We start from the raw sequence: 16,923 nt of genomic DNA on the forward strand, positions 1-16,923 counted from the left end.
CGCGCTCCGGCCGCCCGAGGGGTCACTTCCAAAATAGCTTTATTAGGGCCCCGCGCGGGCGGGCGGCCAGCGCGGCCCGGCCCGCCCCCCGACCTGCCGCCTGGGCAAAGGGGGCTGCCGGCCGTCCCAGTGTCTCTGTTCATGTGTTTTACTTCTGGCTTGCGGGAGAAACTTGGATTTTTTTTTCTTTAATTATTTATTTCCCCAAGGTTTCAGAGCGCGAGGCGCGGCCCCCGGAGCACCGCGGATCCGCTCCGAGCGCGACCCCCGCCCCGATCCGGCTCCGGACTTTGCCGCTGCCCGCAGGGGCTGCCCCGCGCCCGGGCGGCCGCAAAGCCCGCACCGGATTCACTGTCCGGAACGGGGCCCGCCTCTGGCCGGTCCGAACGCCCCCTTCCCGCACCTTCCTTACAATGCCCAATTCCCACTTTGCAAAAGTATAATTACAGCTCTCCTTGGCTCCCAGAAGACGCTGCCAACTACACCCGATAAAAATACTCTTCTCACTTTTTTTTTCCTCTTTGCAATACAACTGTCACGAGATAACAACCCGCTTACACCGAACCAGAAACAGCTACAATTAATAGAATAAGATGTGTTAATGATGTCCTCAGATTTATTTTCACTAGCAATGGACTAATTAGAGTCCATTATTCCAAAAATACTCCTGCTGCATCTTATTTGATGGTAATTAGTCCTTCAGCTTTTTTTAAACAGCACTACAGCACATTTTTCTTTCAGTAGCATAATACAAGGGGTTTTTTTAGATGTTTGCATTTATTTCTTCCTTTTAAATCGGTCGGTTTGCATGGAATAACATACAATTTAATAAAACCATCTTTTAAGTGTTTTTCATAATGAATTAGGGAAGTGTTTGCTCAACTGGCTTTGCATTCTAATTCAATTTCAATATAGAGTTAGGAAAAATATCAGATAAAATTTCACTAGTACATTTGAGTCTGTTTTTTCATTTTAACCAAGGCAATAATCACTTAAAGGGGGTGAAAAACATGGAGAATTAGTTTCCATGGGGTAATGCTCAACAGAAAGGCCGGGGGCAGATGCTGGAGTGCCTCATAGGAATTTGACTGATGTCAGGATGTGAGAGGTCAGGACATCTCCCAACCCGGACATCTCCTTGCCACCCCTACTCTGTGCTTGTTATACTGTGCTAGTCACCTCACAGCTGAGGCTTAAATGATTTTCATTTAGTTCCACCAAGCCAATGCAGTCACAGTGGATAAACAGGCTGCTTTGAAAGCCAAAAATTAATTTTAATGCATTCAAAGTATTCAAATTAGAATCAACTGGAGATCTGTCATTTAAACCTTTGAGGGCAGAAACCAGACCATTCAATATATTTTTTTTAAGTGTGTTATTATTTGTACTGCTGTTGGTGTGTACTCATACAAGCAGCATGGATTTTAAAAATGGGACAGCTAAAAAAACTCTACACAAATTGTCAGAAACACCAGTCTAACACCTTTCCTATCAAACAGCCACCTTCTTTACTGGAAGAGAAGACCAAGAGAATATATACAACATGAAACTGCAAGATCAAAACTGTGCACAGTGTGGATAGATATTAATTTCACAGTGAAACTGAAGTCACAGAACAGATACAGACATTCAGGCTGGCTTCATCTTTGAGTGGAAACCTGTTCCTGATGAATCCCTTCCAAAGAAGAGCAAACAGTTCCTTCCTGCTGATACAGTACTTGTTTCAGCTGCAGGTACAGTTAGTTAGTCCTGCCACATGGTCATATTCATTTTAGGGCATTAAACAAGCCAGACTCATGCTGGAAATGGCCAGGGATGCAGAGCCACACAAAAATCTTCAGCTTGGTTTGGAATCAAGATCCCAGAGGAGGACATTAATATTTCAAGCTAGTGTTTAGTGCCTCAGAAAAATAAACCAAAGGCTTTAATCCTGGGACTCACAGTATCCATAGCTGAAAAACATACCCAGGTGCTTACATCTACCTACTGGAAATGTGTGTGACACTTGCATTAAACTGAGAGCACCACCAGCTGAAATTAACCCTTACAGAGAGATTTTCTGATGCCTTGCAGCTCAAATTGTTATTGCATCTTTCTACCAGCTCTCATCCTCTAGAACAGCCTACAGAGGGATTCAAAGATCTTACTGTAACTTTATACATAACAGACTAAGTTCAAGAAACAGAGGGTAAATGTTTTTATTAAACAGTTTACATCATTTATCTAGATTAGCATTGTTGTATATTTTTACTTACAGATGCAGGTTTTGGTTATTTTTCCTTTAAAAATCTCTTTTTACTGTAAATAACATTCACCACTACTAAGAAACCCATGAGGAAACTACAAACAAAAAACATCTGAATATCTAGGCACCACTTTAAAATTCTATTACTTTAAAAAACAACTTTGCTTGAAAAACTTAAGAGAGTTCATAAATGTTCACTGCCAGGGGAAAAATACTTTTCACATCAACACCTAAATATACACATCTGACATGGCTAAAGGAAAAAAAAAGGATTTTCCATTCTTTGTCCGACTTTTTCTGTTGAATAATTTTCTGCCTGTTTTTGCTCATGCAACTGAGTCCACTGCCTCTAAACATCTGTAATTATTGTAATAATTGCTTTGGTTGGTCCCATAACAATTCCATAGGCCATGACAGTAAAGCCTGTGGTTTATGATGTCACCAAATCCCTAAGGAAAATGTCAAGCTGCACCCCAGCTATCCAGTTGAAAAATCTGTTACAAGAAACCTCCTTTCTGAATTATCTAAATAGTTGAACAACTTGTTAGTACAAAACCTAAGACATCTTCAAAACACTGTCAAATTAAAGAAACACTGAGGGATTTATCAGCAAGGTGAAGTGTTTCCATTGCTATCCTCAGGGCAAGGAGCAGATCACAGTCTGCAGAAGGTCCTGGCTGTATCAACCTAAATCAGCTGCTCCAGATAACAATATTTTTCAGGAAGACTGAGCTCTCAGGAGGTGTTGCATTAACCTTGCTGGGAAATTGCACACCAGATTCAGCAGAGCTCTGAGGCACGTTCCTGATTTTACGTCAGTGGAACACAGAAATATGTTTATATAAAAATATGCTTACGTGTTTGGTTGAAATAAAACCTAAACCCTCTGGTTTCTTTCCCCAGACTTGTTGTTGCAGTTAGCTGAGGAGCAGCTTTACCTACATTGTTCTCTTGCTGTCTCTTGCCCTGAGCTTCAAGCGATCATTTCTCAGGGAGAGGGAATTTCATTTTTGATTCTCGTGTTTATTTTTTCATTTCAACTGAGAATACAAGGACAATATTGTTGCAGGATGGTTTGGGGGATGACAGCTCCACCAGAAACTGCAGAACACATCAAATCCCTTTTTAGATAATCGACCAAGCTGACAGAGAGTTTCAGATTTTTGTGCACTGTGTCAATATGTTTGAGATTTTTTTTAAGACAAATAAAGGCAGTCAGGTGCATTGAGCAATCCACAGTTCTTGAATGATAGATCAAGGCAGCTGACATCAGATGGAGCAGGCTGCTTTTGGTGGCCTGGCTTGGAACTGCTAAGAATTACCACGAGAGTTTTCATACCAGCTTGTAATAAAATATATATGCCATTTTAATAAAACCAGAAGACTCCAGAACCCTGCTTCAAATGTTAGTGTATTTAACTATTCAGCTTGTTTTTCGGGAGCCTATTTTCTCATTAATCCACTGGACATAGTTTGTCACTCTTGTGTATACTCCAGGTTTGTTGACTCTGCCACAGCCATCTCCCCAGCTGATAATTCCATACAGGTAAGAGATGTCATTTTCCTCACAAGCCAGAGGTCCGCCAGAATCTCCCTGCATCAAAAGTAAGCAAAGGTTATCTAATTTGATAGAAAGCAGTCAGAAGATCAGTTAGGGAAAGTCATAAAATAGGAATTCTTGCACAGGAGATTTAAACTAAAAAAAAAAAAAAAAAAAAAAAAACAAACCAAAAAAAAAAAACCCAAAAAAACCACAGTTTACTGAAGTTTCATTATAGAAAGCATTTTTAGTCACATTTAAATATAATGGTTTTTTAAAATTACACGTTAACAAAAGTATTAAAATATCAGATTTTGTTTAAAAACATGAACATTTTAGATTCAGAGACCTACTGAAAAGCATGGTTGATGTAGATAATTTTCAGTGGAAGTGAACAAGCCTTTGGGGCTTGGCACTGTGTTGTAATATCAGCACTGCATGGAGAGGTTACATGGGGGCATTTGGAGAATTTCTCAATGCAGTTTATTGCAGCTTGCAGAGAACATGAGAGTTTTCAAAGAAAGGTGTTGCATGCAGCCACACTTTGGGACTGTGGGATACTGTAATTTTATGTGGCATATGGGGTTCTGTGTGTGTTTGAATTTTCCTATTAAGTATTTATCTTGTCATTAAACCACAAACTGAAAAGCAGCCCAAACTACACTACAGCAAGGGTTAATTTTGAACATTTTTACTTATATTAAACCTTGAAAACATTCAGGACAGGGGGTTTTATTATTTTTATTGTTTCTCTTAGATTGATTTTCTAGAGAAATTAAAATGTTAGAAATTAAAAATGTGACTTAGTAAATGGTACTGGTGAAAGCAGCTATCACTCTAATTATTTGAGACCAAGGAGAAATATATTTTTTCCTATCTCAAAAGAAAATTCTTTGAGACCAAAATACATAAGAAAATTGTGTTGCCTTTATACTGAAGATTTCAGTATAAGTGAAGGACATCAGATGAAGTCTTATTTGTATATTTTTCACAATTAGTCTAATTGATTGCAGTTTTGGCATCAGTGCACTAATTAAATGACAAAAGTTTCGAAGAAAATATTTTAAAAATAATCAAGGGAAACACATAGTCTGTTTGAAGTTTCTTGGTCTTGGAATATTTTTTATACATAACAGATTATTTACAGGTTAATATCCTAAGTGTACATTAAGGAAACCCAGAGGTCAGCCACTTCTGTTGTTACATTAAGAGGTCTACAGTATTTCTCCTCAGACCCCACTACAAGTCTGACAATAGGGAAAAATGAATTATTGATTCACTAATAATGACTTCATGTCATGAGCACTGTTCTTCAGCAATATCTGTGACTCAAAATCACTGTTTCTCAGACTTTGTAATCTTCTCCAGACCACTTGTCTTTGTACAACTCCTTTCTCCTTCCCTCCACTTTCTTTTCTCCTTCTCATTCCTGATTTCTGTTTTTCCAGGGCAGGGAGAGAGAATCAGCTGTAATGCTGTCTCTTATTTGCACTTCCTGGGAAAGGCAAGGGGAGCTGGGCAGGCAGGGTCATTTCCATCCCTCTGGCTTGTGTGACCCCTTGCAGCCTCAGTCTCAGCCCTGGCCTTGAGCCACTGCTGGCTGCTGCCATTTCACTCGTGCCACCTTTCTTTGGATATGTTCATGACCTCTATGGGCCTTCCAGCACACAGTATACATGACATTCTTGCCTGCACTTACACTGCCAGCTATTAGCTATGTGCTGCCTTTTCACGAACTTATGTTAATAGAGCAAAACCCTCCTCCTTCAAAATGAGCTGTAGATGAAATCTGAAGTTTTATGTAAGGAATAATCTGATCCTTCATTTTAAGAAGTCTCATCTATCACCACAACAATTCTGCATCCTTATTCAGAGCCGAGGTGTGACATAACTGAAAGTAGTGAGAGCATGAGGTCATTCCATGAAAGACTGAGGTTGCATAACACAGTTTCCTATTGACTGACATTCTACACCATTCAGTCACATCCACTATAGAAACCTCAGCTCCTTCCTCCAAGCCTCACCACTGCTCCTCACCTCCTACCCAGGTGTCCTTATTTTCCCTCAGTCAAGAGGCAGCAGCTCTGGGATTTGTCCCCACTCAGGTTCATGCTGGTTTTCCTGCTGGCACATCCCTGCCAGCTGGGCAGAAATCCATTGCCACCACCTGCAGGCTCAGCCAGGACTGGAGCAACACACCCTCCAGTGCACAGCCACTGCCTTATGACAAGGTAGGAGGAATGTAATACCCTGCAGCCCTTCTGTAGAGCTTAATTGGCATTGAACATGATAAAAAATGAAGGTGGAAGCAGTCATATAAGGTTCTTTTCTTTAGGAATATTTCTTTTCTTTAGGAACGCTATAAAATCAAAAGTAAGAATTGGAATACTGCAACATTTACGACCCAAATACATTTTTCTATCACCTGCCTAGAGATGATCCAGCATTACCTGACAAGCATCAGATTTGCTATCAAAGTAGCCAGCACAGAACATATTTTCTGTGAGTTCTGTTCCATAAATTTCAGGACTTCTGCACTTCTCCTCCGAAATAAGTGGAACCAGTGTTTCTTGCAGGACATCTGAATAACCAGATATATCTTTAAAAAATGTCCCAGAAAGGAAAAGAAAGTCATTTTTATAGAATGTCAAGAGCACAACAGGAAAACACAAGGCACAACACATTTAACACATAATAAACATATTTAACACCTCTCAGTAGTATTCATGTTATGGACACCTTTAAAATAAAATAATTTGTATAATGATCACTTTCTGATCCTCCAGTCAGACTCCATAAAATAACTGTATTGCAATGTCCAGTCATTGATACATTTTGGCTTCTCTCATTTTCTAGAGACTCAGCAACAGTACCCCAGCATTCCTGTCCTCACCTCTTTCCAGATGTGATAATAAATCATCCATTTTTCAAAGGCTCTGTTGCTTCTTTTTATCTTTAGACTACAAATTTAGACTGGGATATTTGCTCATACTTTATCTGTCACAAAAATATGGTAGCCAGCTCCCCAATCCTTCTCATCTATCTACATAGGTCTTTGCTATCTCAGCACTGAAGCAGCATGGTCCAGCCTCATAATCCTGAAATTCCTCCTCTGAAAGGATGGGATGATTTTTTCCACTTTTCTCAAGCTGGGTGTAAGCACTTCTTAGCCCAAAGTCTACCTAGCCTTCTCCTATCAATGTTTTCAAAGTTTGTTGATGGTGAAGTTAAAAATCTCTAGATTTTTAGTTAGAAAGTTAGAAATCAGGGGAAGGATTCACTTTACTAAAATTCCAGGTGTTGGCACTCCAATGAGTTACTTTCTCCCCTCCCAGTCCAGTGAGGTCTAGCTAGCTCATAGCTCCTTCCATCCTGAAATTGGTGCAAACATTTGGTCAAAGGAACCACACTCCAAATTCCAAGACCTATAAAGGAAGTTCAGGATGACTATTTCAGATGTAAATATTGTAAACTCTAAAGGTAGGTATAAAGAATCCCACCAGAAGTCCCTTGCAAAACATTTTACCAAACTCTCAGCTGTATAACACACCTGAGCGTTATGTTTTTATTATCATCATTTGTTTAATACAAATATCAGCTCTTGTTTTACTCACTCTCATGCTTGTGTCCCCATCCAGAAATCTGACATTTCAACTGGTCAGGGAAAACAGTGTTACTTTCTGGCAGGCAGATGGGCTGAACAAACTGGGACTTGACAGCACAACGTTGGCCGTTCTTCTTCAGCTTAATCAAAGCTGCAGAACAGAAAATGCAGGAGGAAGAAAGTGACTGTTCCCTTTCTTTAATGGGATTGGCAGTAATGGGTCTCAAATACAAATTTAATTATCCCCTAAGCCTCTCTTAATTAAGATATTTCAATCAAAGACAGACAGACTCATCTCAACAGCACCTGATTTCACAGCAAATTGAAGGCTGAAACATTTAGCTACTCCCCTTGTGGGAATATTTATTTTATGCTAGCTCACTGAGCAGATTTTGCTTCACTGCCTCTGTAGAGAAGGGGGAAGATAGAAAATACATGTGTCTCCTCCCACCTTATAGTTAAATAACAGTGACATATCCCCAACTTTCAGCTGAAATAAGTGGGATGTGCAAATACTCACTGCTTCTGAAAGCCTGGCCATTGGCCTAATTCCAATTCCATTAAAAAAATTAATTACTCCATGAGCTGGTGTATTTCATGTCCTGTTATAACTGAGTTCAGCAAAATTCAAGATCTTTAAAATTAAGGAATAAAACCTTGGGACATTTCAAAACCAAGCTTCTTGAAGCTACAAAATATTACATAACCTACACAACTAACTAGTCTTTACTAACCAGTCATGGGGTTGAAAACAGTATAAATACATAGCTGTGCAGCATCATGGGTTTGATACTGAAAGATTTCAAAAATTGGTTCCCTCTTTCATTTGGCTGTAAAGCAGCAGAGGGGGCTTTGTACTGGGTGGAACAAGGGCAGCATGTTGGTTCGGCCACAGCACTCAAAGAGCTGAGGTAATGTGGACGCACCTATCAAACCTTTTCATTAGGCCTTTAGGAAGCTCAAAGTTTTGTGAGCACAGCTGTGTGGAAAGCAAGTGACCTCACTGGTTGTATTTCTCTACCAGCTACAGTTTTTGGCCTTAGTGGAAACATAGAAGCAGTAACTCACAGCTTGAGAAACCCACACAAACCTTGCTCCCACACTTCCTCACCTTGCTCCTCTTCCCCGCTAACTCTGCTTCTGAATCCCTCAAATTTCCTAGCAAACACTCATGTGATAGTTGTTTCCTTTAGAAAAGTATTTTCAGCAGGACAAAACTCTTCTGTTGCATCAGAAGAAATCACTGACTGGACAGAACAGGCACCTGCATCTTTCTCCCCACAACACAGCTTCTGCTTTCTCTTTTTTTTTTTTTTTTTTTGCAGTTGGGCTTGTCTTAGGTACTCCATGTGCAGCTCTCCCTAGATTTGGTCATAGCACACTGGTGAGGCATGCCTACCTAATTTCAGAGTAATTAAAAAAGCATCATGGGTGGTTTTCACCAGAAGATTTCAGAGCAATGTCTCAAATCCAGTTTATCTCCTTGTACACTGTGACAGAGCTCACACCAACACAGAACTTGAATGCTTTTTGCAATAGAGTAGAAAATATTCACCATCTGTGAGCCAAAAAAAAAACTAGTACATGCCTGACCTAAAATATTCTCAATGTCAGGCTATTAAATAATCTCACAAAGTGCTCACACAGCTTGATGCCCTGGGGTGACGTGACAACTTTCACAAGAGCAGATCAGAAAATAAGAAATAAGTTGCTGCTCCATTGTCATTCTGACTAATATTATAAGGTCAATCAGAAGGGCATTTAACTTCTGAGTGATAAGACAGCTGATTTTTAAATCTATCTCAGGGTAAAAAATGATTCTTAGTACCACAGGTTTTCAGAGCAGATGGGGTTATTACATTCCTGTAGTCAGATCCTTTATACAATACAGACAATAGAATTTTACCAAGTAATTCCTGCATCAAGCCTACAGCTTCTGGTTCAGTTGAAAAAATGCCTAATCTCACAAAGACTTGAAGTGATGATCAATCTGCCACACAGCTAGGTAAATTGCTCCAAAGGCTAATTATCATAATTATTTAAAATTTGCAATTTATTTTTCATCTGAATTTGTCTAGCCTTCAGATGCTGTTATAACTCTGGTAGAAATAAGAACCCTCGGCATTCAAAAGCCTCTCCTAGTATCTATGATTTTTCTGCTCTAAAGGCAGTTTCTAACAGACCATCTAAACTTGAAACTAGGTTGAGTAAATGGAAAATAAAACTGTCTGAAGAAAAATACTCACCAATATCATGTTCAGTAGGATTGAACACGGAATACTGAGGATGCAAGATGTATTTCTCTATCTCAAATGTCTGTGTTACATCAGTTGTTTTATTAAATATTTGTTGACCCAGAACTACTCGAATGGTAGATTTTAGTGGACTGTAATGCAAAAGAGAGACAAGCATTACTAGGACAAATGCAGGTGATTTTCCAGTGGCTGGGTATCCTATGAACCATTATAACCTCAGCCTCCCACTATGTCCATTCTTTACCCTCTCAAATGCCTTTACCTGTTCCCCAGGTTTCCTGCCTGCAGAGGGCAAGAAAAAAGATATTACAGTGAAACCCAGACTCTGTGGGTCCTGATTAGCCTAATTAAAGGCTGCTCCTTCTTGAAAGAAGGAAAAGGCCAGCACAGGCACTGTGCCCAGCTGCTGCTTGGCTAGCAAGAATCTTTGGGGGATGTAAACACCTCTTCTAGAAATTCAACTGAGTCAACTTAAACTCAGCTTTGCCAATGAATACAAAAACTGCTCAGAAAGAAAGGAGGGATCAAAAGATGAGTCAGTGGTGAATATCTCGTTTCTCCAGGAAAACAGTCTCCTGAAAAAAATTACAAGCATGGGCCAAGATTTAAAGGTGCTGGAACACTGACAATTCAGGAACATCTGGGAAGCTTCCACTGAAAAGATATCACAAGAGATTTGCTTATCTATGTTAAATCTGTTGTCCAGAATCAAAAGCAACCTGGTGAAGTCCCAAAAGCACATGGATTTAATGGGAAACTTTACAGCCAGAGGAGAACACAGTAATTGCAATTCACACCATCTTTTCCAACTATCAGTTTTTTATTTTGAAGAACACAGTTCTCTGATATCCAGCATCCTAGGAAAGAAAACTAATAAGAACAAGTATAGCAACTGGGAAGTAAGGGACATTGGAGAATAATCAGGAAGTGTTTAGGAAAGGAAATATAGTCTCTAGCTTTGAAAGCAACAGAATTCACATTTCACTCTTGTTCTAAAACCAATTCAAACTGCTTAAGTCTATAATGAATTAAGTTAGCAAGTTTCTTCAACATTGGAGCATTCCTGTGTTTTGTTACCCAGTGCAGGAGAAGGAAATATCTGATGTCACACATCATGCACAGACACAGAGTGGTTTGCATCATTGCAGTTTCCCTGGTTGCATTTCTGTGCCCAACAGGTACAAAAGTACCAGGACTCTCCCAGTACTGAGTGCACAGCAATGACCAGCAGCCATGGATTCAGAGAAAAGAGACTGGGCAATTGCAATGCAGAGAGATGCTACAAGAATTGTGCTTAAGGTTAACAAAGGAAAGGAAACAAAGTGTATTCTGTATTATCAAAATACAAGACAATAAAATGTTCTTCAATTAATATGTAAGGCCATGATTTTCTCAGTATTTTTGCAGTAGTAAATCAACCTCCTTGAAAATCAAATTTTGGGCCTGTAAAACAGTGGAAAGTTCACTTTCTGGAACAGTATTTAGAATAATTTTAGAAGCACTGAATGATTCTACTAGAACTTACAGATGGTTCATTCAGGAAAAAAAGAAAAGAAATAAAACAGGAGGGGTTACAGAAAAGAAAAAAGAAATAATTGAGCTGCACAGGTATCTATTGTCTCCTAGTGGAAAACAGTTGGAATTGTGACTACCAGAGGTACTAAACAAACACAAGAGCACAGACTACAATGCAGTAATTATGGAAAATCTGTACGTACCAAACGACCAGCTGGAAGTGGGTGGAAATGTCCTGAACAGCTGCCAAAGTTAGTAGCTATTTCACAACATTTGAAAAACAAATGCATTGTGGCTTGAGCTCCAAATGCTTCAGTACAGCATTCACAGTGGTATTATTAGCTCTAAAAGCTATCAGTGTCTATATTCTGGCAAAAGGTTTTCTGTTTCTCTTGGCTTCTTTACTATGCAAAGGAACAATGGGTATCAAATGATGTAATATTTTTCCCTTGAACGTGATCAAACTGAAATCAGGGAAAGTGTTGAGCATTTGTAGAAAATTAAGTATTTAGAATAAAGTAAGAGCATTCTATAATCAATATTTTCTCCAGTGTCCCACAGGAGAAAACAAAAAACTCTCTCAAGAAAATCAGCTTCTGAAGTTTGACTGTTTAGCTCTTCCATGTGGCTTTTTGTTAAGCTCAGCCCACTCTATTTGTGTCAACCAACAGTAATTTATCGTCTCCAATAAATCACTACTTGGCTGTCTCAGCCTTTCTGAACAAAACACAGCAGAGAGCACAGTCATCTCTGTTATATCTCAAAACAGGCATAAACATTCAGAAAGGTAACCAAGAAGAAGATAAATACTTCTGCTCCCCTGCAGGTTCTTGCACATGCAATGCCCCATTCTATGTGCTGTTTCACCCTACCTTATTCCTTTAGTCAGGGTATTTAGACTCTTTGAGACTCCTTAAGGAACAAGATAAGAGCTTATGGGATTATAGTAGTCCAAGCCATTTTTCAGATCATGAAGAGTATTCAAATTGCCAGAAAATCCTTTTGACACATTGGTCTTTTATAATCTCATCTTTTTTCTTGTTTCAGTTCAGGTTTGTTGTGAGGACCCATTGTCACACTAAGGAGTGAGCTTACCTGTGAGCAAAGCAGTGTGCTGCTGACACAACCCAGCAGGTCTGAACCAGGCTGCCACCACAGAAACTCTCTCCAATATATATAGCTGCTGTCCAGGGGTGAGATCCAGGCAGAGATGAGGATCCCCCCACAATCCTAGGTCTCACAAAACTTCTTTTTTTATGTCTTCTTCCACATGGTCTTTTGGTGATTGCAGAACTATCTACTGTGGCTGGAACTAGTGGCCTCCTTTCCCTGCTTGCTGAGATAAAAAGGGATATGGCTTCAGACTGCCAGAATCTTTATGTTTTGGAATTAAACACCATGTCTCATACATCTTCAGGTTGTAGACCTCTCATTGCTCACACTCCCTTTTCTGGGCCTGTAATTCCCAGGGTGATGAAAATTTTTACCAAAACATCAGTAATTTCTGGCACCTTGCATGCTCTAGCAGAAGGTTTGGTGATATTGGGATGGTTGTGACCAAAACAGTAGTATGACACTGCTGCTATTTCAGGACAAGAATCACAGACTGTATCACAACTCCAAAAATGCAAAGGAAGCCTGTTGTTTACTGGAAACAGTAACATATTCAACACTTCTGGGAGCAGTAGAGCATTCAAAATTATACAGTGAAACCTTGTTGTAGTATCAATAAATTTTTATTCATTCATAACATGGATTTTAAGAAAGTCTTTACATACCACAACTTGGAATGTCACAATACTCCCAAGACAAACTGCTGTCCTTCATGATGTAACACCAGGGCTTATCATCATCATCTGGATTTCTGGTGAATTCAGGGGAAGAGGGAATTACAAGCATTAACCACAGTGTTAGCTTCCCAAAGCTTCCCAAAGTTTTCTTTTTTCTCTTGCACCATGCACACCACTGACAGGGCTCTCAGATTTTGAGCCATCTGACAAAGTACTCACCTACAAGGGTGAGCAGCTTTTCCACATAATTATTCATCTTAAAACTAACCAAGACTAAGGCTCTCTAGGACATGAAATACTGACATGACTGAACACCTGTGAAACTTGCCTACAAGTATTTGGATGCATGAGCACGTTCACAGCATTTAACTACAGCCCACACTGAAGTGCTTTCACAGGTATCAGCTCAGCTATTTTCAGGACTAAATCCCATGGGAGATATTCCTGGTTTAGGTTATTTTTTAGGCAAGGAGATTCCAACACAGGTAGAATCACAGAAAATCCATAACAAGAATAGCTAGCAAAAATGAATTTGCAAATCTCAGGTTCACATTCCCTGGAGAGTCTGAGGAAATGAAAGACTATTTCAAGAAAATATTGTATTCCTCAGAAAGGTTGGGAAAAGACAAAGGAGTAATGGAAACCATTTTGCTCTTTGTTACCTTGGTGTTAAACAGATTTTGGTTTGACTCCATTAGGGTTTCTCTGTGGTACAGCCTGTCTTTATCAGCGCGTTTTAAGTGACCAGAAATCTGCCCAGTTTACACCTCCAAGAATATAGGGAGACTTTATTAGACCAAGAAGAATAGACAAGGTAGTTCAGAGCTCCAGATAAGCAGTAATTCTAATTTCAGTTGGATTTATCACAAGTGCTATCTTTGATTATTTTTTCTTTTTCAATCTGACTGCTCTTCAGAAAAAGATAGGAGCACTTTCAAATTCTCAGAACTGAAGAAGCAACACAGGTTGAGTCATCTTCCGCCAACAATGTTTCTAAATTAGACTATTTGAAGAAGAAGATATCTGCAGGATTATATAGTACAGCAGAGATATCCCCAGAAATTGTAACAAGCTGACAAAAAAGTGAAAAGCTTTTTTCTCAGCTCTACAGAACATGAACACATCAGCTCCTACGCCATTTTGTTCTCTGCATTTCAAATCTGGAAGTGAATATTGGGCATAAATGATGTAAATCAAAGGGCTCAAGTTTCATCAAAGCACAAAATCTGTGCCAGGTAAATTGCCACACTGTGCTGGGACACCATAAACCAAATATTGAAATGTTTGCATGAGGAGCAAGCCCTGGAAATCAAGGTGGGAGGGTTTAAAGGATGGGGTAGGAATTGTTTATTGTTGGTTTGTGTTACATAGAGAGGGGCTACTTTCAGCATTCATGCATGCTTTTTATCACCAAACAAATTAAGAAGTGCAATAGATTCTGATTTTCCTGAACTACTGGTCTAAGTTCCATTAAAAAAAAACCACACACACACACAGATATAAAAATAAGCAATCAAGCAAACAAACAAAATCTTCAATCAAGCAATCAAGCAAACAAACAAAAGGCATCAACCAGTAATTTATGGAGAATCATCTATAGTTTGGCAGGTTTAGCATTTACTCATCTCCAGGATGAGAAATATTCTTTCTAAACAAAAACATTTCCTTTATTTGTGGATATCCATTGAGCTCATGGATACCTCAGAAACGGGGGGAAGAACATAAGGTGACTGAGGAGAAGGCACAAACCTACATAGCACAGGCTGTTTTCATTATAGCTTAAGTGCATATAGAAAACTTCAGCAGAAATGTAGTTCATCACTATGTGGTGCAATCAAAATTGAAACACTGGGACATCTTCTTTGGCAATAGTTTTCCTTTGTAAGAAATCAAAAAACAAATTTCACATCCCACTTCAACCTTATTTAAATATAGTGCTTTGATTTTTCATTTTCAAATAACTTTTCTCTTTTGGAAATATTTCTTTATGGTATGTCTTTCACAAGCAAAGAATAAAAAGTTAAATTTAGCCATTTCAATTTAGCTAGTGCATTGATTTCTCTTTTTGGATAAGCATTAATGAACAATGTCAAAATTTTTGCATTATGGTTTCATTTGGGAATAACACTTCATTACTCAGGGGAAAAGAAAAGGACCTGGAATTTCCAACATTATTTTGTGTCTGAGCTTCTCTCAGCAGCTATTGATTGAGCCTATCTACCAGATCTTGTCTTCTGTACAATCACTCTTGTCAGGCTGACTGATTACTGAAGTCAGCCTAGCTTTCCTCAGACAAGGGAGCCCTGCTTTGAGATCCCTGGCCCTTCTCATTTCCACATCACATCCATCTCTGGATGTACAAACGCAGGACAAACAAGAACTTTCCTCACCTGCAGTAAGGGAAGGGTCCCAGGCCAAGCTCCACTGCTTTCCCAATGGTGTCAACATGAAGCTCTTGGTAAAACAGGTCAGAATTCCAAGGCAAGCAGCTGTGTCCAGAGATGGTTGTGTTGGCTGTCCCTCTGTAATCCGTGCCATTGCCGATGTAGCACCGTTGGCTCGGGACTGGCAGAGGAAGAGACTGGTCAGGAATCAGGAATCAGTGCTAAATGCATGTTAAATACTCACTTCACAGCTGAGGTTTGAAATGAGAGCCCAACTTTGTAATGCCTTTCTCTTTAAACAGGACCTGAATGCACCAAAGAATTTTTTTAATAAAGAAAAAAGGAACCCAAGAAGTTAAAACCTCTGCTTAAAATTTGTAGTAAGTTAACCTCATTTTACACAGGAGCAAGTAACTAATCAACAGACAGAATAGCAGAAAATTAGACCTAAATTTTGTACTGGGCATGGAAGATTTCAGTCAGCAATCGGCAGCAAAGTCAGCAATATGGCTGGGATTCCTCTGGTCTAATTTTAGACACAACTGAGCTCATCTCTGGAGGCTCCCTTTTTAGTTAATTAAGAGAAACAGAGATTTCTAGTGCCAAACTGATGCAGCCTGTTTGAGGTAACTTTCTTAAGATGAGGTAGGCCCCACAGACTCATATCCACTTTGAATGAATCTCCATTGAAAATTTAGGGTGCTTAAGGCAACCAGCTCAAACAGAAAAAAAGTACTGAAAATAACATAGCACTGCTCTGCAAGTGTTTCAAGGGCCTGATTTTTGAAAATACTTCTTTTAATGGCCTCATATGTACCCATATATATATATACAGACTTACTATACTCATGTATATTACAGATATGTAGCTACATGTTGCAGATACATCAATTTTGCAAAATTCTAACTAGTAGGCTGAATTTTCTTATTCAAAACCCACATCTTTATCACCTGCATAAGGGCTATTTCTTCAGCTAGGTCTGACACATACATACTCTATGACCTGTATACTCAGCTGCCAAGATCTATCAACAGCACATACCAGCATTATGGCTGAAAAACATATGGGGATGCATTTGTATACAAATAGCTACACTGAGCAGAAAGCCTACACCTCAAAACACAGCTAAGAGCATCCCAAAGGAAACACAAAACCATCTAATGCACAAAAAGGATTAATTGTGACCGAGCCTCAGAGGATTTCTTGTCCCAGCCATGTCAACGTGACATGTCCTTGACATGTCACGAGACTGGTGGAATCTCCTTCTAAACTTATAGGCATACTTAAAGATATAACATCATTGACCAACTGTTGAAAAACACCCTCTGAGGATGATCCATCACACCACACAGTGCAGACAGCTATTGCCAAAGACCAGTTTATTTTGACAGAATAAGGTGACACATGAACCAGGGCACAGAACCAGGGCTGAAATAATGAACCACAGTGCTGAACTGCTGCTGTTAATTACCCTGCCAAGTCATCAGCGGAGTGACAGACCTCAAAACCACAAGCAAGCATATGGCATAAATTTGGGAGGTGAAGGTCAAGAAGTTAGGTGGAAGAACATTAGTTAATATACAAACACC

General features: G+C 39.4%; 1 protein-coding gene across 1 annotated transcript in view; it reads right to left on the minus strand.

Annotated features, from left to right (window-relative positions):
• Positions 1 to 2,173: 2,173 nt before the first annotated feature.
• HGFAC (HGF activator) overlaps positions 2,174 to 16,923 on the minus strand; it is a 40,544-nt gene continuing 25,794 nt past the window's right edge. The window contains exons 8-14 of the mRNA XM_058024560.1: positions 15,340 to 15,514; positions 12,938 to 13,023; positions 12,255 to 12,495; positions 9,636 to 9,775; positions 7,400 to 7,540; positions 6,236 to 6,384; positions 2,174 to 3,839 (exon numbers count right to left, since the gene is read on the minus strand). Of these exons, the coding sequence (XP_057880543.1) occupies positions 3,669 to 3,839; positions 6,236 to 6,384; positions 7,400 to 7,540; positions 9,636 to 9,775; positions 12,255 to 12,495; positions 12,938 to 13,023; positions 15,340 to 15,514 (1,103 nt within the window). The 3' untranslated portion in view covers positions 2,174 to 3,668. The remainder of the gene's footprint in view (positions 3,840 to 6,235; positions 6,385 to 7,399; positions 7,541 to 9,635; positions 9,776 to 12,254; positions 12,496 to 12,937; positions 13,024 to 15,339; positions 15,515 to 16,923) is intronic.

Source organism: Melospiza georgiana, chromosome 5 (assembly GCF_028018845.1).
Source record: "Melospiza georgiana isolate bMelGeo1 chromosome 5, bMelGeo1.pri, whole genome shotgun sequence".
In the NCBI taxonomy this organism is placed as follows: Eukaryota; Metazoa; Chordata; class Aves; order Passeriformes; family Passerellidae; genus Melospiza; species Melospiza georgiana.